General features: G+C 44.9%; 1 protein-coding gene across 2 annotated transcripts in view; it reads left to right on the top strand.

The window, feature by feature from the left end:
* Positions 1-23,474: 23,474 nt before the first annotated feature.
* Positions 23,475-25,071, top strand: part of LOC118385848 (low-density lipoprotein receptor-related protein 8-like) — a 413,768-nt gene continuing 412,171 nt past the window's right edge. For both annotated transcript variants that reach the window (XM_052462856.1, XM_052462855.1), the window contains exons 1-2: positions 23,475-23,640; positions 24,683-24,808. In XM_052462856.1, the coding sequence (XP_052318816.1) occupies positions 23,574-23,640; positions 24,683-24,808 (193 nt within the window). In that variant the 5' untranslated portion in view covers positions 23,475-23,573. The remainder of the gene's footprint in view (positions 23,641-24,682; positions 24,809-25,071) is intronic.

Below are 25,071 nucleotides of genomic sequence, written 5' to 3'. Positions count from 1 at the left end.
CTATAGATCTGTCTGTAGTTCTGTCTACAGGTTTGTCTGTAGGTCTGTCTGTAGTTCTGTCTACAGGTCTGTCTGTAGTTCTGTCTGTAGTTCTGTCTGTAGTTCTGTCTACAGGTTTGTCTGTAGGTCTGTCTGTAGTTCTGTCTACAGGTTTGTCTGTAGGTCTGTCTACAGGTCTGTCTGTAGTTCTGTCTACAGGTCTGTCTGTAGGTCTGTCTACAGGTCTGTCTACAGGTCTGTCTGTAGTTCTGTCTGTAGTTCTGTCTACAGGCAGGTTTGTCTGTAGTTCTGTCTGTAGTTCTGTCTACAGGCAGGTCTGTCTGTAGTTCTGTCTGTAGTTCTGTCTACAGGTCTGTCTGTAGTTCTGTCTACAGGTCTGTCTGTAGTTCTGTCTGTAGTTCTGTCTACAGGTCTGTCTGTAGGTCTGCCTGTAGTTCTGTCTACAGGTTTGTCTGTAGGTCTGTCTACAGGTCTGTCTACAGGTCTGTCTACAGGTCTGTCTGTAGGTCTCTCTGTAGGTCTGTCATGATATTTCCTGGTCACTGTAGTGTAATCAGCCCCTGTTCAGAAAGACTGAGCATTAACCATCAGTCCTACATCAAAATGCCAAGGCCAAGGCCACATTATGAAACCGTGGGCCCTGGGGCTTAGTTTCCCACCCCCACTTCGACCACACCCTAATTTTCTGTTAAAATAACTCTGCCAACAAAGATGCAATTGGTTAACTTCAGTAGCGGTGCGCGGGTGGTAAACAACCTAATGCAACCAGACCAGTTGTGATAATTGCAATGTTTGGTCTATAACCTGCTAGAAATACATTCAGAGGCTACGCCTCTGTGATATATAAGGACAAGAAAAAGAGAAACCTTAACACTGCACTTGCTTGTAATACTTGTATTGTAAGCCCAGGATATCACTTTGCTCATCCTGTAACAGTCAGTGATATCAGGAATCAAGGTAAGAGCCAAGTGCAGACTGTGTGAAGTAACTATGTTTATTGCAACAACAGGGGCAGGCAAACGACAGATCAAGGCAGGCAGGGGTCGATAATCCAGAGTAGCGGCAAAGGTACAGGATGGCAGGCAGGCTCAGGGTCAGGGGCAGGCAGAGTGGTCAGGCAGGCTCAGGGTCAGGGGCAGGCAGAGTGGTCAGGCAGGCTCAGGGTCAGGGGCAGGCAGAGTGGTCAGGCAGGCTGAGGGTCAGGCAGAGTGGTCAGGCTCAGGGTCAGGGGCAGGCAGAGTGGTCAGGCAGGCTCAGGGTCAGGGGCAGGAAGAGTGGTCAGGCTCAGGGTCAGGGGCAGGCAGAGTGGTCAGGCAGGCTCAGGGTCAGGGGCAGGCAGAGTGGTCAGGCTCAGGGTCAGGGGCAGGCAGAGTGGTCAGGCAGGCTCAGGGTCAGGGGCAGGCAGAGTGGTCAGGCTCAGGGTCAGGGGCAGGCAGAGTGGTCAGGCAGGCGGGCTCAGTCAGGACAGGCAAAGGTCAAAAACAGGAGCTGAGAAAATGCTGGTTGACTTGAACAAACAAGACGAACTGGCCCAGACAGACAGAAAAGACAGGTTTAAATACCCAGGGGATAAGTGGGGAAGATGGGTGACACCTGGAGGGGGTGGAGACAAGCACAAGGACAGGTGAAATAGATCAGGGCGTGACAAGCGTGGTGAGTTGAGGAAATGTATGTTCTCTTTTATTCCATTGTCTGCCTATTCTTTAAAAAAAAAATTTTACCCCTTTTTCTCCCCAATTTCGTGGCATTGTCGTGGAAATTTCCTTTATTTACCAAATCATGGGAGCAAACCACACACACAAGTCAGAGTTAGTTATCAAAGTCCATCTTTAATTATATGAGCTCTATCACAATCCTGTGACTCTCAGGTAATTCAGTGTCTCTCAGTGAATTCTCTGAGAGCCCCATTACAATGCCACTGCGATCCTTTAATAGCAAAGAACACACATAGTCAGACAGCATAGACATAATAAATCGTTCAGCTTTGTCTCCTTACTCAAACCCCAGAACCATAAACCAATCCTCCATATCAACAGGCATATATCAAATTGTCATTTAGATACAACCAATTCTAAATACAACCAATCCTGGACAAGCTCACGGAGAGGAGAGTGAAGCTATAGGTTAAGATAAAAGGGAGCATGAGAATGATTCCAGACACTGCCATCCTCCTTTTTCCCGATGGGAAAAGTAGGGAGTGACTGGCACACACACAGTGGAGCAAAAGATATGTTTACACATGATGACACTTTGACCTCTCCCCTCTCTGCGGCCCATGCAACTTAGTCTTGACATAGAACAGATACTGCAACCCTGCCACAGTATTATACAAAAATAACATTCTTGATGAGAAGTAATTTACAAACATATGATGAATATAAAACATCTCACATATGTTACCAACCAATTCTGATTCTTCCACAACAGTATCCAATTGTTTTAGTAGCTACTATCTTGTCTCATCGCTACAACTCCCATACGGGCTCGGGAGAGACGAAGGTTGAAAGTCATGCGTCTTCCGATACACAACTCAACCAAGCCGCACTGCTTCTTAACACAGCGCGCATCCAACCCGCCAGCTGCACCAATGTGTCGGAGGAAACACCATGCACCTGGCAACCTTGTTTAGTGCGCACTGCGCCCAGCCCGCCACAGGAGTCACAGGTGCACGATGAGACAAGGATTTCCCTACCGGCCAATCCCTCCCTAACCCGGGCAACGCTAGGCCAATTGTGCGTCGCCCCACAGACCTCCCGGTCACGGCCGGTTACGACAGAACCCAGAGTCTCTGGTGGCACAGCTAGCGCTGTAGTACAGCGCCATTAACCACTGCGCCACCCGGGAGACCCGTCTGCCTATTCTTACCACAAAATATGTGTGTGGTTGACTGTGATAAAGGCACAGGTTCATAGGCAGCGTGTGAGTTTAATTTGGCCAAGCTAATTTTCACTATAAAAATGCACCTTTATAATAAAGCAATCAATACATCAGTGCATTTGCAGACTAATGGACGATAGTCTACTATTCCTAATGGACGATAGTCTACTATTCCTAATGGACGATAGTCTACTATTCCTAATGGACGATAGTCTACTATTGCTAATGGACGATAGTCTACTATTCCTAATGGACGATAGTCTACTATTCCTAATGGACGATAGTCTACTATTCCTAATGGACGATAGTCTACTATTCCTAATGGACGATAGTCTACTATTCCTAATGGACGATAGTCTACTATTCCTAATGGACGATAGTCTACTATTCCTAATGGACGATAGTCTACTATTGCTAATGGACGATAGTCTACTATTCCTAATGGACGATAGTCTACTATTCCTAATGTGACGAGTGGATTGGAGAGTCATAATTTAGGATATTAATATAACTCAATCACTGTTCGCAGAGAAGACAATGCATGGTGTAGCACATATAACTTAGACTAGGCCATAGGCTATATTAGATTTTTATAAACACATTTCATGCAATTCTACTACACTTCTTATGACAGGAGACATTAGCAGAATATGACAAATGATGGGTCACCTACTTTGCTGATACTGACAAACAATCAATTACAACAACGTTGTCCATATAAAAGGATTAAGAGAAGGTCAGACACTAATAGAACATGAGGTCCATTTGGTCCATTTAAACTAACTTTTAGTGTCACTGACCCAATAATGATATTAAGTGAATATGCAGTGTGCACTCACCAGAATGTCCGATGCTATCCACTGGTGTCAATAATACTGTTGTTCGCTCAACTAAAAGACAGATTAGTCTTTTCATTGTCTTCTCTTTACAGCAATAGCCCATTTGCTTTCCAAACTATGTTCTCCCACGATTGTATTTTGAAATGTATTGTGATATGCCTGGCTGGGCCTCTCTACTTTTCACTAACAGTCACAACTCAACAATAATCTGCTCTGTCCTCCTGAGTGGCGCAATGATCTAAGACTAATCTGTGCCACTAGAGATACTGGGTTCGAGTCCAGGCTCTGTCGCAGCCGGCAGCGACCGGGAGACCCATAGGGTGATGCACAAATGGCTAGGCATTGTGGGTTAGGGGAGGGTTTGGCCAGCAGGGATGTCCTTGTCCCATCGCGCACTAGTGACTCCTGTGGCGAGACAGGTGCAGTGCATGCTGACACAGTAGCCAGGTGTTTCCTCTGACACATTGGTGTGGCTGGCTTCTGGGTTAAGTGGGCATTGTGTCAAGAAGCATGAGACAAGACTGTAACTACCAATTGGACACCACAAATTTGGGAGAGATAATGGGGTAAAAAAAAAAGTTTAAATAGATTTTAAAAACAATCTGCCCATATTGCGCTCGCTGCCTTTCCTTCCGACTGTAGGCAATGTGATTATAAACAATCGACAACTTAGTTTTTTGAACGATCCTCTGTATCCAAATCATGCTTTAGTAACATGTTTTGAATAATTGTATTTATTTCTGTATAGACAGGAATAGGCAAATTACAATATAACTTGGACAATTTAATTCAGTTTACTTAGAGAAAGCTTATCTTCCCCCTAGCCTTCTGGACGCCCCCCTACAGTATGAACAGGATTATAGACGTGTGTGTCTTCTCTAAATAATCAAATGAAATATGGCCTAGATTACAATACAGCACAGTAAAGCAAAACATTTATACGTTTGTGTTTCATAATCATCACAGTTAAAACCAAAGAGCAACAAGCATATATATATCAGTTGCATGACCGAGGCTACACAGCATGGTCACTCTATTGATTCAGGAGGACCACCAACAGTTACCTTTCGCAAAGAAAACAAGGACCTGTGCCATTTCAGCACCACCAGCTGGCTGTACAAAGCCCTCCCAGCCATCTCCAGTGGACCAGCATGAGGCCTTAAGCAGTGCATTCACTTTTTATAGTGTCATCATGGCTTACCTTAAAGTGATCTCTTCCTTAAAATCAAGTGCCACGAGTACTTCATTCTCAAGAGCCATAAGATTCACATGGTTCAGTTTTTCCTGTCCCGTCGTTTAGCTCAGTCTGTTTTTAACAAGCGGCAGCTTTGAAAAGGACCATTCCTGTGGTGCACTAGTAAAAGGTAAAATGTCAAGAATATTCACAAGGCAATATCAACGTTGGGAAAGACATGTGAAGCATGTGAAGCAAGCGGCACCACGAAGACCAAGGAGCTCTCCAAACAGGTCAGGGACAAAGTTGTGGGGAAGTACAGATCAGGGTTGGGTTAGAAAAAATATCCTAAACCTTGATCATCCCACAGAGCACCATTAAATCCATTATTAAAAAATTGAAAGAATATGGCACCACAATAAACCTGCCAAGAGAGGGCTGCCCACCAAAACTCACGGACCAGGCAAGGAGGGCATTAATCAGAGAGGCAACAAAGATAACCTTGAAGGAGCTGCAAAGCTCCACAGCGGAGATTGGAGTATCTGTCCATAGGACCACAAAAAGTCGTACACTCCACAGAGCTGGGCTTTACGGAGAGTGGCCAGAAAGAGATATTGCTTAAAGAAAAAAACAAGGTAACACTTTTGGTGGTCGCCAAAAGGTATGTGGGATACTCCCCAAACATATGGAAGAAGGTACTCTGGTCTGATGAGACTAAAATTTAGCTTTTTGGCCATCAAGGAAAACGCTATGTCTGGTGCAAACCCAACACCTCTCATCACCCCGAGAACACCATCACCACAGTGAAGCATGGTGGTGGCAACATCATGCTGTGGGGATGGTTTTCATCCGCAGGGACTGGGAAACTGGTCAGGATTGAAGGGATGATGGATGGCGCTAACTAGAGGGAAATTCTTGAGGGAAACCTGTTTCAGTCTTCCAGAGAGTTGAGACTGGGGCAGAGGTTCACCTTCCAGCAGGACAATGACCCTAAGCATACTGCTGAGGCAACACTCAAGCAGTTTAAGGGGAAACATTTAAATGTCTTGGAATGGCCTAGTCAAAGCCCAGACCTCAATCCAATTGAGAATCTGTGTTATGCCTTAAAGATTTCTGATTTCTGTATACCAACTTGAAGAAGCTGGAGAAGTTTTGCCTTGAAGAATGGCTAGATGTGCCAAGTTTATAGAGACATACCCCAATGGACTTGCAGCTGTAATTTCTGCAAAAGTTGGCTCTACAAAGTATTGACTTTGGGGGAGTGAATAGTTACGCACGCTCAAGTTTTCAGTAATGTCCTTCCGGGTGGCGCAGTGGTTAAGGGCGCCAGCTGTGCCACCAGAGACTCTGGCCGCGACCGGGAGGTCCGTGCACAATTGGCATAGCGTCGTCCGGGTTAGGGAGGGTTTGGCCGGTAGGGATATCCTTGTCTCATCGCGCAACGGCGACTCCTGTGTCGGGCCGGGTGCAGTGCACGCTAACCAAGGTTGCCAGGTGCACGGTGTTTCCTCCGACACTTTGGTGTGGCTGGCTTCCGGGTTGGATGTGCGCTGTGTTATGTGGGTTGTGTATCGGAGGACGTATGACTTTCAACCTTCGTCTCTCCCGAGCCCGTATGGGAGTTGTAGCGATGAGACAAGATAGTAGCTACTAACAATTGGATACCATGAAATTGGGGAGAAAAAGGGGGTAAAATTCAACGACAACAAAAATCAAAGTTTTCAGTAATTTTATCTTGTTTCTTCATCTTGTTTCTTGTTTGTTTCACAATAAAACATATTTTGCATCTTCAAAGTGGTAGGCATGTTGTGTAAATCAAATGATACAAACCTCCCAAAAATCTATTTGAATTCCTAAGTTGCAAGGCAACAAAATAGGAAAACTGCCAAGGGGGTGAATATTTCCCACTGTACACTCATTGAGAGCAGGTTCCTGAGTCCTCCTGTGGTTGGTGGTTGCAGTAAAAAAAAAATATATATATATATATATATGTATACTACATATACAGTATACATTTCATTCTTGTTTTTCACTTTTTTTGCTGCCTCTTTGGCCCTACACGGGCCTAGACTCAGGGGCTTTAGCCCCCGCATTAATCCGGCCCTGGCTGCGGCATCTGTAGATGGTTGATAAAAATGGCAACGATGCAACCAAGTGACAGAGATGCAACCCATAAATAGGTCTGTCTACAAGTCTGTCTATAGTTCTGTCTACAGGTCTGTCTATACAGTATGTCTGTCTATAGGTCTGTCTATAGTTCTGTCTACAGGTCTGTCTACATGTCTGTCTATACAGTATGTATGTCTATAGGTCTGTCTACAAGTCTGTCTATAGTTCTGTCTACAAGTCTGTCTATAGTTCTGTCTACAGGTCTGTCTACAAGTCTGTCTATAGTTCTGTCTACAGGTCTGTCTACATGTCTGTCTATACAGTATGTATGTCTATAGGTCTGTCTACAAGTCTGTCTATAGTTCTGTCTACAGGTCTGTCTACAAGTCTGTCTATAGTTCTGTCTACAGGTCTGTCTACAAGTCTGTCTATAGTTCTGTCTACAGGTCTGTCTACAAGTCTGTCTATAGTTCTGTCTATAGTTCTGTCTACAGGTCTGTCTACAAGTCTGTCTATAGTTCTGTCTACAAGTCTGTCTATAGTTCTGTCTCCAAGTCTGTCTATAGTTCTGTCTACAGGTCTGTCTACAAGTCTGTCTACAGGTCTGTCTGCAGGTCTGGCTGGTATGTCTACAGGTCTTTCTATAGGTCTGTCTATAGGTCTGTCTGTAGGTCTGTCTATAATTCTGTTGTGGCGGCCTGGTTTCTCATGTCTCATGTCTCAAGCTGTGGTAATGCTTCTCTAACATAGTGGCAGACAGACGGCAACATTGTAATGGCTGAGTTCCTAATTCTCAAGGCAGCTCTCCTCAAGTTGATTCTGTCATGGATTTGAATCATTGCAGCAGCTGTGGCAGAGAATAATACACCTGCGAAGGGTTTTCAAAGATATGTTGCATCCATGACAACAATAACAACAGCATCAATGGTGCATGCTGTTGTTTCCTTTTCCTCCCTCCTTGGGTTCTTCTGCTTCCCCATTGGACAGAGAGATTACCCTGAATCAGATACTTAAATTCATCCTGATCTTAATTCCACTTAACAATCCTGATTGGTATCAACTCAATCTTAGCACACATCCGACCTACAGTACATTAATTTAGCCTGTACGTCCATGATTTCTGCTCTCTAAATAGGTCCTACATCAGTACAGTAAATATATATATATATATATTTATTTTTATTTGTATTTATTTATTTTTTATTTCACCTTTATTTAACCAGGTAGGCTAGTTGAGAACAAGTTCTCATTTGCAACTGCGACCTGGCCAAGATAAAGCATAGCAGTGTGAACAGACAACACAGAGTTACACATGGAGTAAACAATTAACAAGTCAATAACACAGTATAAAAAAAGAGTCTATATACATTGTGTGCTAAAGGCATGAGGAGGTAGGCGAATAATTACAATTTTGCAAATTAACACTGGAGTGATAAATGATCAGATGGTCATGTACAGGTAGAGATATTGGTGTGCAAAAGAGCATAAAAGTAAATAAATATAAACAGTATGGGGATGAGGTAGGTAAAATTGGGTGGGCTATTTACCGATAGACTATGTACAGCTGCAGCGATCGGTGAGCTGCTCAGATAGCAGATGTTTGAAGTTGGTGAGGGAGATAAAAGTCTCCAACTTCAGCAATTTTTGCAATTCGTTCCTGTCACAGGCAGCAGAGAACTGGAACGAAAGGCGGCCAAATGAGGTGTTGGCTTTAGGGATGATCAGTGAGATACACCTGATGAAGCGCGTGCTACGGATGGGTGTTGCCATCGTGACCAGTGAACTGAGATAAGGCGGAGCTTTACCTAGCATGGACTTGTAGATGACCTGGAGCCAGTGGGTCTGGCGATGAATATGTAGCGAGGGCCAGCCGACTAGAGCATACAAGTCGCAGTGGTGGGTGGTATAAGGTGCTTTAGTAACAAAACAGATGGCGCTGTGATAAACTGCATCCAGTTTGCTGAGTATTGTAAGCTATTTTGTAGATTACATCGCCGAAGTCGAGGATCGGTAGGATATTCACTTTTACTAGGGTAAGTTTGGCGGCGTGAGTGAAGGAGGCTTTGTTGCGGAATAGAAAGAGGACTCTAGATTTGATTTTAGATTGGAGATGTTTGATATGAGTCTGGAAGGAGAGTATGTCCTAATGCCCCTGTTGGAGATATTGGAGAATATTCACAAAGGAATGCTGATCTAGGATCAGTTTAGCCTTTTAGATCATCATTAATAAGATTATATGGACAGATCCTAGAACAGCACTCCTACTCTAAGATACTTTTTTGTTGTTGGGCCCTGTTGTTGTGTGAATTGTGAAATGCACAGAGGCTCATGAATTCAGATGGGTACGTTGGTTTGTGTACAGGAAAATTAGACACAGTATGTTGAGGAAGTCATCAGAGACTGAGACTCCTTTTATGATTTGCATTTAGACGAGTAGATTATCATTCCACATTATTATGTTGATTGGGAGCGCTGGTAAGACCGGGGAGAATGTTAAGTGTTGTTCTGGAGGTGAGACTCAGCACATATTTAACTTGAGGAAGACCAGAGCCTTTTATAAATGATTTATAAACAGTTTTTATTGGTTAGTTTATTATATAGTTTATAAATCTGTTGTCTACCTTTGCATGGTACCTCGATGACTGTATAGGAGCATGTCTTTTCATGATTAATGAGCTGACCACTCACACACAAACATGCAAGTGCACACACACCATAGTTGCACGTGCATACTGTACACATACACACACTTTCTCTCTCTCTATCTTTCTCTCTTTCTCTCTCTTTCTCTCTCACTTTCTCTCTCTTTCTTTCTCTCACTTTCTCTCTCTTTCTTTGTCTCTCACTTTCTCTCTCTATCTCTCAGGGGGGCTAAGATTGAGCACAGTAGGTCAGAAGGGAGTAGGCTGCCAGGCTATTTCATTGCAACTGCCACTCACCTCTAACCTCCCCTCCTCCCTCTGCCCTTCCTCTCCCCTCCTTTCTCTTTCCTCTCCTCCCTTTCTCCACTCCTCTCCTCCCTCTCCCCTCCTATCTCTCTCCCCCTCCTCCCTCTATCTCCCTCCTCCTCTCCTCCTCCTCCTCCTCCTCTGCTTGACTCTACAGTATCTCCCTCTGCCAGAGAGGCCAATCTGAATAAGAAATGCCACTCTCCTCTTTAACCAGATGCTACTTCAGTCCAGCAGGCCATGCATGTGATGTCTGTGGAATACTGATATTAGACAGAGTAGAGAAAAAGAGAGGGAGGAAAGAAACAGCATCAAACCACCATCCTCTGGCAGAGAGACAATAGGATACATTCTCTATTAAATTTAAACAGCACAGAGGCTTTGTGTGAAATTGGCTCAGATGCTTGAGAGAGGGGGAAGAACAAGGGAGAACAAGGGAGAATAACACTACACTATAAATGTGTTTGGTGATTTTTATTTGTTTATTTTACCCCCTTCTTCTCCGCAATTTCTATCTTGTCTCATCGCTGCAACTCCCCAATGGGCTCCGGAGGCGAAGGTTGAGTTATGCATCCTTAGAAACATGACCCGCCAAACCTCGTTTCTCAATACCCGCCTTCTTAACCCGGAAGCCAGGCGCACCAATGTGTCAGAGGAATTGGTGATATTTTTTAATATATTTTTTACTTCATAAAGTTTAGGCAGGGGAAATTGCTTTTAAACGCATAACTATTGCTGGAATTTGTCGCCATAAACGATGGCTGGAATTAAATGTAAATGTGTCCGTTGCTGTGATAATTTCAGGTTTGTTTGGGTGGTGTAAACAGATTTAACAATGTATTTAACAAAGCCTGCTGTTTCTGAATATGATCATGTGGTTGCTGGGGAGATTATGCTGTAAATACACAACAATATGAGATGCCCTTTGTACCAACACAACAGAGGGCATTTAATGGGTACAACACTGATCGCTGATACCATTACTGGTGTTGCGCCCTATAATCCAGCAATGATTTAACCAGATAACTTGAACAGGCTTAATAAAGTTCTGCCTTGGGAATACAGTATGAATGTGTAACAAATACTGGACATCCAAATGTTAAATTATAAAATGACTGTTTTCTTCTTATTTAATTGTTTTGGACTAGTTCAGCTCAAAATATACATGGGTTTAGCTTGTGCTGTTTCCATCCCTCTGTGCTATAGGCCTCTAGCAGTCAGCCTCATTCCTTTCTGCATAACACAAAGCTATAGAGCTACTGAGCAGACCATGTGCTGAAACAGAACCATGGCGCATGGGATGAGTGACAGACACAGATCACTGTCTACATCCCAAATGCCACCCTATTCTCTATTTAGTGCATTACTTTAGACCAGGCCCCATATGGCTCTGGTCAAATGTAGTGCCCTATATAGTGAATAGGTTGCCTTTTGGGACACAATCACTGACTGATAGAGATACAGAATGAGATGTTTGCAGCATGGTAATGGGATCATGGGCAGAGAGAGAGAGAGAGAGAGAGAGAGAGAGAGAGAGAGAGAGAGAGAGAGAGAGAGAGAGAGAGAGAGAGAGAGAGAGAGAGAGAGAGAGAGAGAGAGAGAGAGAGAGAGAGGAGAGAGAGGCAGAGAGAGAGAGGCAGAGAGGAAGAGAGAGAGAGAGAGAGAGAGAGAGAGAGAGAGAGGAAGAGAGAGAGAGGAAGAGAGAGAGGCAGAGAGAGAGAGAGGCAGAGAGAGGCAGAGAGAGAGAGAGGCAGAGAGAGGGGCAGAGAGAGGCAGAGAGAGAGAGAGAGAGAGGCAGAGAGAGGCAGAGAGAGAGAGAGAGAGAGAGAGAGAGAGAGAGAGATAGGCACAGAGAGAGAGAGAGAGAGAGAGAGAGAGAGAGAGAGAGAGAGAGAGGCAGAGAGAGGCAGAGAGAGGCAGAGAGAGAGAGGCAGAGAGAGGCAGAGAGAGAGAGGCAGAGAGAGGCAGAGAGAGAGAGAGAGAGAGAGAGAGAGAGAGAGAGAGAGAGAGAGAGAGAGAGAGAGAGAGAGAGAGAGAGAGAGTCTGCAGCACCCGGCCTCACCCTACTAGAATCCGAAGTCAAATGTCTGCTGTTTGCTGATGATCTGGTGCTTCTGTCACCAACCAAGTAGGACCTACAGCAGCACCTAGATATTATGCACAGATTCTGTCAGACCTGGGCCCTGACAGTAAATCTCAGTAAGACCAAAATAATGGTGTTCCAAAAAAGGTCCAGTCACCAGGACCACAAATACAAATTCCATCGAGACACTGTTGCCCTAGAGCACACAAACAAGTTTGGTCCGCTCACCAAACAAGACTTCACAAAATGGGACAAACACCAAATTGAGACTCTGCACGCAGAATTCTGCAAAAATATCCTCTGTGTACAACGTAGAACACCAAATAATGCATGCAGAGCAGAATTAGGCCGATACCCACTAATTATCAAAATCCAGAAAAGAGCCGTTAAATTCTATAACCACCTAAAAGGAAGCGATTCCCAAACCTTCCATAACAAAGCCATCACCTACAGAGAGATGAACCTGGACAAGAGTCCCCTAAGCAAGCTGGTCCTGGGCCTCTGTTCACAAACACAAACACACCCTACAGAGCCCCAGGACATCAGCACAATTAGACCCAACCAAATCATAAGAAAACAAAAAGATAATTACTTGACACATTGGAAAGAATTTACAAAAAAACAGAGCAAACTAGAATGCTATTTGGCCCTACACAGAGAGTACACAGCGGCAGAATACCTGACCACTGTGACTGACCCAAAATTAAGGAAAGCTTTGACTATGTACAGACTCAGTGAGCATAGCCTTGCTATTGAGAAAGGCCGCCATAGGCAGACATGGCCCTCAAGAGAAGACAGGCTATGTGCTCACTGCCCACAAAATGAGGTGGAAACTGAGCTGCACTTCCTAACCTCCTGCCCAATGTATGACCATATTAGAGAGACATATTTCCCTCAGATTACACAGATCCACAAAGAATTCGAAAACAAATCCAATTTTGATAAACTCCCATATCTACTGGATGAAATTCCACAGTGTGCCATCACAGCAGCAAGATTTGTGACCTGTTGCCACGAGAAAAGGGCAACCAGTGAAGAACAAACACCATTGTAAATACAACCCATATTTATGCTAATTTATTTCCCCTTGTATACCTTAACCATTTGTACATTGTTAAAACACTGTATATATATAATATGACATTTGTAATGTCTTTATTGTTTTGAAACTTCTGTATGTGTAATGTTTACTGTTAATTTGTATTGTTTATTTCACTTTATATATTATCTACCTCACTTGCTTTGGCAATGTTAACACATGTTTCCCATGCCAATAAAGCCCTTGAATTGAATTGAATTGAATGAGAGAGAGAGAGAGAGAGAGAGAGACAGAGAGAGAGAGACAGAGAGAGAGAGAGAGAGAGAGAGAGAGAGAGACAGAGAGAGAGAGAGAGAGAGAGAGAGAGAGAGAGAGAGAGAGAGAGAGAGAGAGAGAGAGAGAGAGAGAGAGAGATGAGCAGATGAGCTCCCACATTGTTCAGCATGTTTTTAGTTAGATAAACTTGGATTTTCAGTAAGGACCTACGCGGGATATTAACCTCCACCACATAACCTTCATTCCAAATCAAAACTCTAAACCTACAACCTGATTTTGAACAAAACTACCTGGAAGGATTCCTACTAACAAAGATGATTATTTCCAAGCTATTCAGCAAATGCTCTGGCAAACAAACAGCAGAAGCCTGAAAACTCACTCAGTTCCAGATTGGATGGTGTTATGTTTAGTCTGAAGCTACTTGTAAAGCCAAGCTACTTTATAAGGACTGAATGCTAAGTTAAGGCTACCAAGCATGCTAGGACAGAACGTATCTGACTGCAACTTCAATTAGCTCTGAGGTGTGAAGTGAGAGCCATTGAGCCCTACAATGGCAGAAGAGTTTCACGGCCTACCCCACCAACAGGAGGGGGCTTTTGAAGCCAGGATATTAGACAATGAGGACTCTCAGCCTTTCACAGATCCCTCCAGAACTTTCACTACGCACACCTGGCCCCTATTCCCAGTTATTAGTACTTGTATAAGTGTGCCCTTAGTTCACCATTGTCTTGTCGATTATTGTTACTATGTACGTTGGTCGTGTGATGTGTGTTTTGGCTTTCGTGCCATTGTGGATTGCGCAGATGATTACGGGTCTCGTCCCGTGTGATAATCATTGTGCGCTTGTGTTATTTATTCAAGATACTCCTCATTCTTTTGTTTGGGTTTCTACCCTGTGTGTTGTATACATGTTTGTTTGGTCTTCGTCCCGGTGCCTTTACATGGCACGCTGTAATTTGGGGAAAATATATTTTAAAAACTATTACGCATTCCTGCGCCTGTCCCCCAATCCCTTCATGCCAGCGTGACACAGCCAACGTCAACTTGTACAAGTCTGGAACAGTAATGGTACAGGGCAACCACAAACAGTGATAGCTGGACTTTCACATAATCCAAGAGATAGCTCAGCAGGATAAGCTCTCTCTTGAGAAAGATACCCTGAATGTGTCAGACCAGACCTCTTCATTATATAACCCCACAGACTAGCAACCCAAAGCTAAAGTCAACCTCCCAGCACAGAGTACTACTCCCTCATTGAAATGAAGGATAAATTCACCCAGCTGGAGGTAAGGCAGATGGAGCTGGAACAGAAGCTGAACACACTCCAGTCAGCACAAAACATTGTCCAGCTCAACAACACCCCATCAACCAGACTCGGAGAGCTGGAGGTGGAGAGAGACATGTCTGCACTCTGGACTGTGGTGAGACAACATCAACAGGAGAAAGAGCAGGAGCAAGAGAAGAACAGAACACTAGAGGAGAAGGTGAGAATGAAGACGTGTGACAGAGAACAACCAATTAGAGAGCTGGCCACCCCCGCAGAGAAGCCAGCAGAACAGCCCACCTCAGACCCTGATCTAAGCCTCTCCACCACAGCAGAACAGTTCACCCCAGACCCTGACCATAGCCTCGACATCACAGCAGAACAGACATTTTAAGAACACCAAGCCCAGGGCATCCCACCTCCTCTGAGCACCCCCCCGTTAGCCACTCTGATAACCCACTCTGATAATCCTCTGAACCCCCCCACACACCCACTGAGGACATACACAAGCCTAAGATTGTACTCCTTATGGACTCAAATGGGGAAAATATACAACAAAATTTACTTTTTCCCAAACACACAGTGTCTAAACTCTCGTGTCCAAACACCCAGCGCGCCCTAGACCTTCTGTCTGAGGACCAACTAGGGTCACCCAGCCACATAATAATACACACAGGCACAAACAACTTGAGAACACCACAGGAAAGGGTGGCCACAGCACTCAAGGACAGGATTGAAAAAGCTTCTTCTACTTTCCCCAATGCACAAGTGGTTATTTCCACCCTGCTACTACAAAAAGACTTCCACCCTGCTACCATACAGCGGGTAAACACAAGTATTTCCCGTGGCTGTGCCTCAAAACCAAATGTCTACCTGGTCCACCACTCTACCCTGGACTGGAACAGCCTCTATGACCAGGTCAACCTCTACAAGGCAGCCATGTCCACCTTCGCCCCGGACCCTAAAGGATATCACCCCCCCCAGGGACCTACACATAGAGGAACCACGCCGAGAGCACCTACATCCAGACCACAGCACTAACGGCCACATCCCCACCCCGACCAATCAACACCCCCCCAAGTCAACCATGCCCACAGCCCATTTAGGCAACCCACTGGTTACCCTCTAGGTTACAGAGAGCTGATAGTCCCATCCACCAAACTAACAGGTGTGAAACACGGAAGGGATTCAGGGTGTATGCTAATTTGATATAGAGCAGACCTAACTCACTCTATTAAATTAATCAGAACAGTAACATTTTACATTTGGCTAGAAATTCAAAAGGAAATTATCTCAACAGAGAGTAATGCCTTCCTGTGTGCCACCTATATTTCCCCACTAGAATCACCATACTTTAATGAAGACATCTTCTCCATCCTGGAAGGGGAAATCAATCATTTCCAGGCCCAGGGACATGTACTAGTCTGTGGTGACCTAAATGACAGAGCTGGACAAGAACCTGACACCCTCAGCACACCGGGTCAAACACCTGCCTGCAGGCGACAGCATTCCCTCCCCCATATGCCCCCCTAGGCACAACTACGACAACATAACCAAAAAAAACGGGTCACAACTCTTGCAGCTCTGTCGCACGCTGGGTATGTACAGAGTCAATGGTAGGCTTTGAGGGGACTCCTACGGTAGGTACAGGTACACCTATAGCTCATCTCTTGGCAGTAGTACTGTAGACTACTTTATCACTGACCTCAACACAGAGTCTCTCAGAGCATTCACAGTCAGTCCACTGAGACCACTATCCGATCACAGCAAAATCACAGTCTACTTGTACAGACCAATACCCAATCATGAGGCATCAAAGCCAAAGGAACTGAGTAATATTAACAAATGCTATAGATGGAAGTAAAGTAGTGTGGAAACCTACCAAAAAACAATTAGGCAACAACAAATTCAATACCCTTTAGACAACTTCATGGACAAAACGTTTAACTCTAATAGTGAAGATGTAAACTTGGCAGCAGAAAACCTAAACCGTATATTTGACCTCTCAGCTTCCCTATCAAATCTAAACCGTATATTTGACCTCTCAGCTTCCCTAGCAAATCTAAACCGTATATTTGACCTCTCAGCTTCCCTATCCAATCGAAAACGTATATTTGACCTCTCAGCTTCCCTATCAAATCTAAACCGTATATTTGACCTCTCAGCTTCCCTATCAAATCTAAAACGTATATTTGACCTCTCAGCTTCCCTATCAAATCTAAAACGTATATTTGACCTCTCAGCTTCCCTATCAAATCTAAACCGTATATTTGACCTCTCAGCTTCCCTATCAAATCTAAACCGTATATTTGACCTCTCAGCTTCCCTATCAAATCTAAACCGTATATTTGACCTCTCAGCTTCCCTATCAAATCTAAAAAATGTCAAACAGAAAACCTAAGAAAATGAACAACAACGACAAATGGTTTGATGAAGAATGCAAAAAAAAGAGTTTGTGGTGATGTAGTGTCCCCATGAGTGACAGACGTGATAACGTGATTTAATGTCATTTTGTCTATGGCCAATGACCTTGAGCCTTCTTGGATGGGCACTTCTAATGTAACTCTACGGCAGCACCCAAGGGGCTAGAATTTTCGAGCTCTACCCGTAGATTTTGCGGTGACGTAGCGTCCCCATGAGTGACATTGTTTGCAAACTGTCTAATAAAAAAACATGAGCTAGCGCACACCCAGAGAAAATTATCTTATGTAGAGGTGCTGACTAACTGCAAATAAACTATCAAAAATAATAGAGTCGCACACTCTATGTATAAACCCGTCATTGTCACATTTCAGGTAAGACCCAAACGCAGAAGTAACCATGTTTATTACAGCAACAGGGGCAGGCAAACGACAGGTCAAGGGTCGATAATCCAGAGTACAGGATGGCAGTCAGGCTCAGGGTCAGGGTCAGGGGCAGGCAGAGGTCAAAACCAGGAGGGCGAGTAAAAGAGCGACTGGGGAAAAGAAGGAGCTGAGACAAAATGCCGATTGACTTGACAAACAAGACGAACTGGCAACAGACAAACAGAGAACACAGGTATAAGTACCCAGGGGATAATGGGGAAGATAAGCAACACTTGGAGGGGGGTGGAGACAAGCACAAGGACAGGTGAAACAGATCAGCTAGGTTTCCATCCAATTAGTGCCAGATTTGAATGGGAATACTCTAAAATCAGCATAAAGAAAAGATGTTCATTTTTCCACCAGTAATGTGTTTCTACCAAATGGACGTGTTGCTGATACTGAATCAGTGCATGATAACATAGTGCACACAAAATGTACTCTGTAGCGACACGTCATTCAGGGCAGGTGGGGCAACAACAAAAACATCTGTTGTTGTTGCCTGTTTTGCATGTTATTTGGCATTAATATGTGTCACATATCAGTTTGCAAATAACAAAGAGAGTTGCACAGTCTATGTATAAACACCCAGTAATTTATTGGGTAAATCACCAACGTTTCGGCATCACTGTGCCTTCTTCAGGGTAATGTCATGAATGCTTCAACCTGGTTATGTAGACAAACCACTGACAATAGTGAGGGGTGTGTCATAATTATTAAGTTAATTAGAATGAATTAAGTGAAACTGTTAAGAGAACAATAGTTTATACCATATTTACTATATTAGGCTATTGTTATCATATGGAAACATCATTAAATAGTGTAGATAACGTTAGCATCAACATGCATTATTGTTTGAATCAATATCACATACATATTCAATTGTTTCCTATTTCATAAACAAAATGTATTACATGTCATCTGTTGGCTCAACCATAATGCATAATACACATCATCAACAGGGGGAACATATTGGGTGTACAATTATAAGCTGTAGAAAGAATATATCCATTCATAAGACTTGTTTATGAAAGAGAGAATTGTTAAATAAGAAGGGCCTGAGATCAAAGTCAATATTCAGACCACTAGGGGTCAATGTTTTTAGACAGGATCTCCAGTAAGCCTCCCTTTGTAGTAGTAGGATCTTGATGTTACCTCCTCTCCTTGGTAGAGCAACATGCTCAATGCCTGTGTATTTGTAGGGAGGAGATTGGATGGTTAGCTTCAACAAAGTGAGCTGCTACTGGATAGTCAATGTTCTTACACCTGATTGAGCTGTGGTGTTCAAATTCAGTAAGTTGTAAGATGCGATCATTGGATGGACAAGTCTCTCTGCTGTAGGAAGTGTTGCAGCGCCTGCAAGCCTCCAGTGTGTGGGATGGTAGTGTACAAGCTCTCCACATCAAAAGTGGCCAGCAGGGTGCCCTCTGGTATCCTTCCTATGCCCTCTATCAATGAAATCATGTGACTAGTGTCTTTGACATAAGACGGGAGATTCTCAACCATAGGTTTAATGTATTTTTAATTTTTAATTTAACCTTTATGTAATGGATGTCGTCTGGAGATAGAGAGGATGACCAAGGTGCAGTGTGGTAAGGGTTCATGTCTTTTTAATAAACAAACTGAACACTGGAACAAAACAATAAACGATGTGAACAAAACGAAACAGTACCGTGTGGCCCAAACACTCACACGGAAACAAACACCCACAAACCAACAGTGAAACCCAGGCTACCTAAGTATGATTCTCAATCAGGGACAACAATTGACAGCTGCCTCTGATTGAGAACCATACTGGGCCGAACTCAAAAACAAACATAGACTGGCCCACCCCAACTCATGCCCTGACCATACTAAAACAAAGACAACACCTAATTTAACTATGCTGATCCACAAACAAAGAAATGTTGGGGATGTAACAGTCATTTGCTGCTACAATGTATCTACCTGTGGGAGGAGACACTGGGTCTACCTGGGGGAGGAGACACTGGATCTACCTGTGGGAGGAGACACTGGGTCTACCTGGGGGAGGAGACACTGGGTCTACCTGGGGGAGGAGACACTGGGTCTACCTGGGGGAGGAGACACTGGATCTACCTGGGGGAGGAGACACTGGATCTACCTGGGGAGGAGACACTGGGTCTACCTGGGGAGGAGACACTGGGTCTACCTGGGGGAGGAGACACTGGATCTACCTGGGGGAGGAGACACTGGGTCTACCTGGGGGAGGAGACACTGGGTCTACCTGGGGAGGAGACACTGGGTCTACCTGGGGAGGAGACACTGGGTCTACCTGTGGGAGGAGACACTGGGTCTACCTGGGGGAGGAGACACTGGGTCTACCTGAGGGAGGAGACACTGGATCTACCTGGGGGAGGAGACAATGGATCTACCTGGGGGAGGAGACACTGGATCTACCTGGGGGAGGAGACACTGGATCTACCTGGGGAGGAGACAATGGATCTACCTGGGGGAGGAGACACTGGGTCTACCTGGGGAGGAGACACTGGATCTACCTGGGGGAGGAGACACTGGATCTACCTGGGGGAGGAGACACTGGATCTACCTGGGGGAGGAGACACTGGATCTACCTGGGGAGGAGACACTGGATCTACCTGGGGGAGGAGACAATGGATCTACCTGGGGAGGAGACACTGGGTCTACCTGGGGGAGGAGACACTGGATCTACCTGGGGAGGAGACAATGGATCTACCTGGGGAGGAGACACTGGGTCTACCTGGGGAGGAGACACTGGGTCTACCTGGGGGAGGAGACACTGGATCTACCTGGGGGAGGAGACACTGGATCTACCTGGGGGAGGAGACACTGGGTCTACCTGGGGGAGGAGACACTGGGTCTACCTGGGGAGGAGACACTGGGTCTACCTGTGGGAGGAGACACTGGGTCTACCTGGGGAGGAGACACTGGGTCTACCTGGGGAGGAGACACTGGGTCTACCTGGGGAGGAGACACTGGATCTACCTGTGGGAGGAGACACTGGGTCTACCTGGGGGAGGAGACACTGGGTCTACCTGGGGAGGAGACACTGGGTCTACCTGGGGAGGAGACACTGGGTCTACCTGGGGGAGGAGACACTGGGTCTACCTGGGGAGGAGACACTGGGTCTACCTGGGGAGGAGACACTGGGTCTACCTGGGGAAGGAGACACTTGGTCTACCTGGGGGAGGAGACACTGGGTCTACCTGGGGGAGGAGACACTGGGTCTACCTGGGGAGGAGACACTGGGTCTACCTGGGGAGGAGACACTGGGTCTACCTGGGGAGGAGACACTGGGTCTACCTGGGGAGGAGACACTGGGTCTACCTGGGGAGGAGACACTGGGTCTACCTGGGGAGGAGACACTGGGTCTACCTGGGGAGGAGACACTGGGTCTACCTGGGGAGGAGACACTGGGTCTACCTGGGGGAGGAGACACTGGGTCTACCTGGGGAGGCGACACTGCGTCTACCTGGGGGAGGAGACACTGGGTCTACCTGGGGAGGAGACACTGGGTCTACCTGGGGAGGAGACACTGGGTCTACCTGGGGAGGAGACACTGGGTCTACCTGGGGAGGAGACACTTGGTCTACCTGGGGGAGGAGACACTGGGTCTACCTGGGGAGGAGACAATGGGTCTACCTGGGGGAGGAGACACTGGGTCTACCTGTGGGAGGAGACACTGGATCTACCTGTGGGAGGAGACACAGGATCTACCTGGGGAGGAGACACTGGGTCTACCTGGGGAGGAGACACTGGGTCTACCTGGGGGAGGAGACACTGGATCTACCTGGGGGAGGAGACACTGGGTCTACCTGGTGGAGGAGACACTGGGTCTACCTGGGGAGGAGACACTGGGTCTACCTGGGGAGGAGACACTGGATCTACCTGGGGGAGGAGACAATGGGTCTACCTGGGGGAGGAGACACTGGGTCTACCTGTGGGAGGAGACACTGGATCTACCTGTGGGAGGAGACACTGGATCTACCTGGGGAGGAGACACTGGGTCTACCTGGGGGAGGAGACACTGGGTCTACCTGGGGGAGGAGACACTGGATCTACCTGTGGGAGGAGACACTGGGTCTACCTGGGGGAGGAGACACTGGATCTACCTGTGGGAGGAGACACTGGGTCTACCTGGGGGAGGAGACACTGGGTCTACCTGGGGGAGGAGACACTGGGTCTACCTGGGGGAGGAGACACTGGGTCTACCTGGGGGAGGAGACACTTGTTTGTGTAATTTAGCGACTGTATAAAAAGTTGGTATCTTAGGAAATCTCACATAAAGAAATTCACATAATTTTTCGGTGATTTGTCCTGATTCCAAACACCTTTCCACTCTAGATGGGATATTATGCTGGAATTCTAGGGTAGGGTCATCATTCGGTTTACGATAGCCGTTGGATAGTTGTAGGCGACATTCATTCGCATAGTCACATTTGTTTTGTATACAAATTCCTCCTCCTTTGTCACATGTTTTTATGATAATATAAGGATCTGACCGTAAGTCCTTAAGAGCCATTCTATCATCTCTACTCAGGTTATCATAGGATTTGTGTTTCTGTTTGTCTTTCAGTAGGTCACCTACATCATTTTCAACAATCCAGTTTCTATGTCTGCATTGCATTTCGGAGGTGTTACGAATGAACCTCTTGCTCTAAATGTGGTTCTCTCAGAGTTCTCAGGTACCTCAGCTGGGTTGATGGCACCTCAGCTGGGTTCTCCTCCTTGACTCACGGTAGGACCTATGTATACATGTCACTGAGGATGACATTTCAAGGGGAGTGTTAACTTAATAATTATGACACACCCCTCACTATTGTCAGTGGTTTGTCTACATCACCTGGTTGAAGCATTCATGACATTACCCTGAAGAAGGCACAGTGATGCCGAAACGTTGGTGATTTACCCAATAAATTACTGAGTGTTTATACATAGACTGTGCAACTCTCTTTGTTATTTGCAAACTGATATGTGACACATATTAATGCCAAATAACATGCAAAACAGGCAACAACAACAGATGTTTTTGTTGTTGCCCCACCTGCCCTGAATGACGTGTCGCCACAGAGTACATTTTGTGTGCACTATGTTATCATGCACTGATTCAGTATCAGCAACACGTCCATTTGGTAGAAACACATTACTGGTGGAAAAATGAACATCTTTTCTTTATGCTGATTTTAGAGTATTCCCATTCAAATCTGGCACTAATTGGATGGAAACCTAGCTGATCACACATTATAAACCAATATGCATATATTATAGGGCAATTCTCATCAGGTATAGACTGTCAAAATGTGCAAACAAGACCGTGTCTGGTTGTTGACAATGTTGGGCTGCAGTCCCCTTGTTGTGAGTCACGTATTCATGACTGTTTTACTGTAAATGTGTCAGTCCACAATTGCTCAATAAGCTGTGTTTCTTCCAGTTGATTTGCCACTGACTGACTCCCCATAGAGATTGTGTGTAACTTATTGGCTTGCCCTTCTGCTCCAATTCATGTTACGTCAAGCCCCAAGCTGATCCCTACTGTACATCAGTGTCTAGGGAAACATCAACCCACGTTTTGATAGAAATGGAGATTTAGAGAAATTATACAATCTGCACAATTGAAGTGTTGGAAGATGTATCTTGATTCTAAAAATCTAAACAAAAACGGTATATATGTCGTCATGTTTGAGATAAGTTTGATATGAATTGATCACAAGTTGTCTGATAGATAATCAATGTAGGCTAGTGCCACACACAGCTCAATAAAACTAATATTCTGGTTATTACTCAAATAGTATAGATGGATAGGAAAAGACAACTTCATCTCCAGGAAACACACAGATCGAGCACATATTCAGTGAAATTATTTCTACCCTAATACTGTACTTTGAAGATGCTAGGTCAGTTCGCCAGCTGTATCGACTGATATGGTTTCCATGTGCTCAGTTTCACTACATTACTGCAGGCTCAATCCCTCCCATAAACGTCATTGATTGAAATCAGGGAGTCTCGAGCCGATCAGCCAAGCCAAGGCAGAGCGAGTGAGCGTTGCATAGCGAGGGGAAGAGGTGGTTTGCTTCGTTCACTATTTTTTTATGAACAAAACTACGAATCACCTCTTCTTTTAAAGATGTGGACAGAAGTCGGGAAGCTAATGCTCCTACATGTGTTACTACTGGAGCTCCACTCCACCCAAGGTAAGAATGCATTTTTCTCAATCTCATTGATTATGGGTGAGGGATATATTTTTCATTTCGAATGGGGAAGCGACGTTACAGACAGAACTGAAGAAGCCAGTGTAGAATACGCTAGATGCGCTTCCTATTACCAATAGTCATCACAAAGGTGGATATAAGTTTACCTGCACTAAATACTATTTTATAGCACATCCTATGCTCTGCTGTTGGTTACCTATTCCACAACATGAAACCAGTCTGTGGTGACGTGAGAGCCTGGTAAATTACAATAGGCGGGAGGTAGCCAACATGTGCTTGAATGACATACGGAAGAGAAGGTAACATAGCTTTGGGACACAATACACATACTCACAAAAACCTAGGGATACGTGGAATGGAAGGGGTTGCAGTGTTGTTCCAACATTTCCTAATTGATTCAATACACTGGTGCTCACTGTCCATTTTTTATTCAGTCAGCATTATAATTAGAGTTGGTTTATAAGGCTGTTGTAGCCTACGCTACATTATGTTGAACGGCAGCTGTCAACATTCACAACAACAACAAAAGACATTCTTAAGTTAGGCTACAATAAAATAAAGAAACAAATTATGGCTGTTAGTCTGACAGTTGTAGTTTTGCATTCCAATTTGAAACGATGAGATTTAAATAATTCCCATTTAAGTGCCAATTTAATTCAACTTTCTGTTCTCAATTGATGTTTTGCTCATCGTAGAGACTCTGTTTCCCCCCATACATTTCGCTACACTCGACAAGCATTTCGCTACACTCGCATTTAACATCTGCTAACCATGTGTATGTGACAAATAAAATTTGATTTGATTTGATTTACAGTGTTGTAGCCTAATAACAATGTACTGTATCAGGGTCAATTAACCATCACTTCGTATCCAACATTTAACCCATGTTTCAACTGTATCAACATAACTCTCTAAACCTTTATTGTAACAGTAGATCGATGCAACATTAATATCAAAGATTGAACACGATTTAATGTTTTATTTACGTCTTTATCTTTACGTCTTTATCTTATTCGGTATACAGGGACTCATACGGATACGGATTGTGAAACGGGTCAGTTTCAATGCAAGAACGGAAGGTGTGTACCTACTCTCTGGAGATGTGACGATGACGACGACTGCTCTGATAACAGCGACGAAGAAAACTGTCGTAAGTAACACCACCTGTCCAACTAATACTGCTGCGCTGTACATATGATCCCCAATTGCAGAGGCGCCACAGGGCTTCAATAAGCATTGTAAATACGGTCACCAGAGCAGGTGTTGGCAGTTTTTATGTGGATACGTAATGTGGACAATGTGGATATGGAGTTCACATTGCCATTGCTGAGTGCATGTGAATGTGGCTGTTTTCTTAGACACATTGTATTTAAGCTGCAATATGTAACTTTTTGGGGACCTGACCAAATGTAC

The sequence above is a fragment of the Oncorhynchus keta genome, chromosome 1 (assembly GCF_023373465.1).
Source record: "Oncorhynchus keta strain PuntledgeMale-10-30-2019 chromosome 1, Oket_V2, whole genome shotgun sequence".
NCBI classification, from domain to species: Eukaryota; Metazoa; Chordata; class Actinopteri; order Salmoniformes; family Salmonidae; genus Oncorhynchus; species Oncorhynchus keta.
Note: the sequence above shows the minus strand (reverse complement) of the source record. Positions and strands in the feature narration are given on the sequence as shown.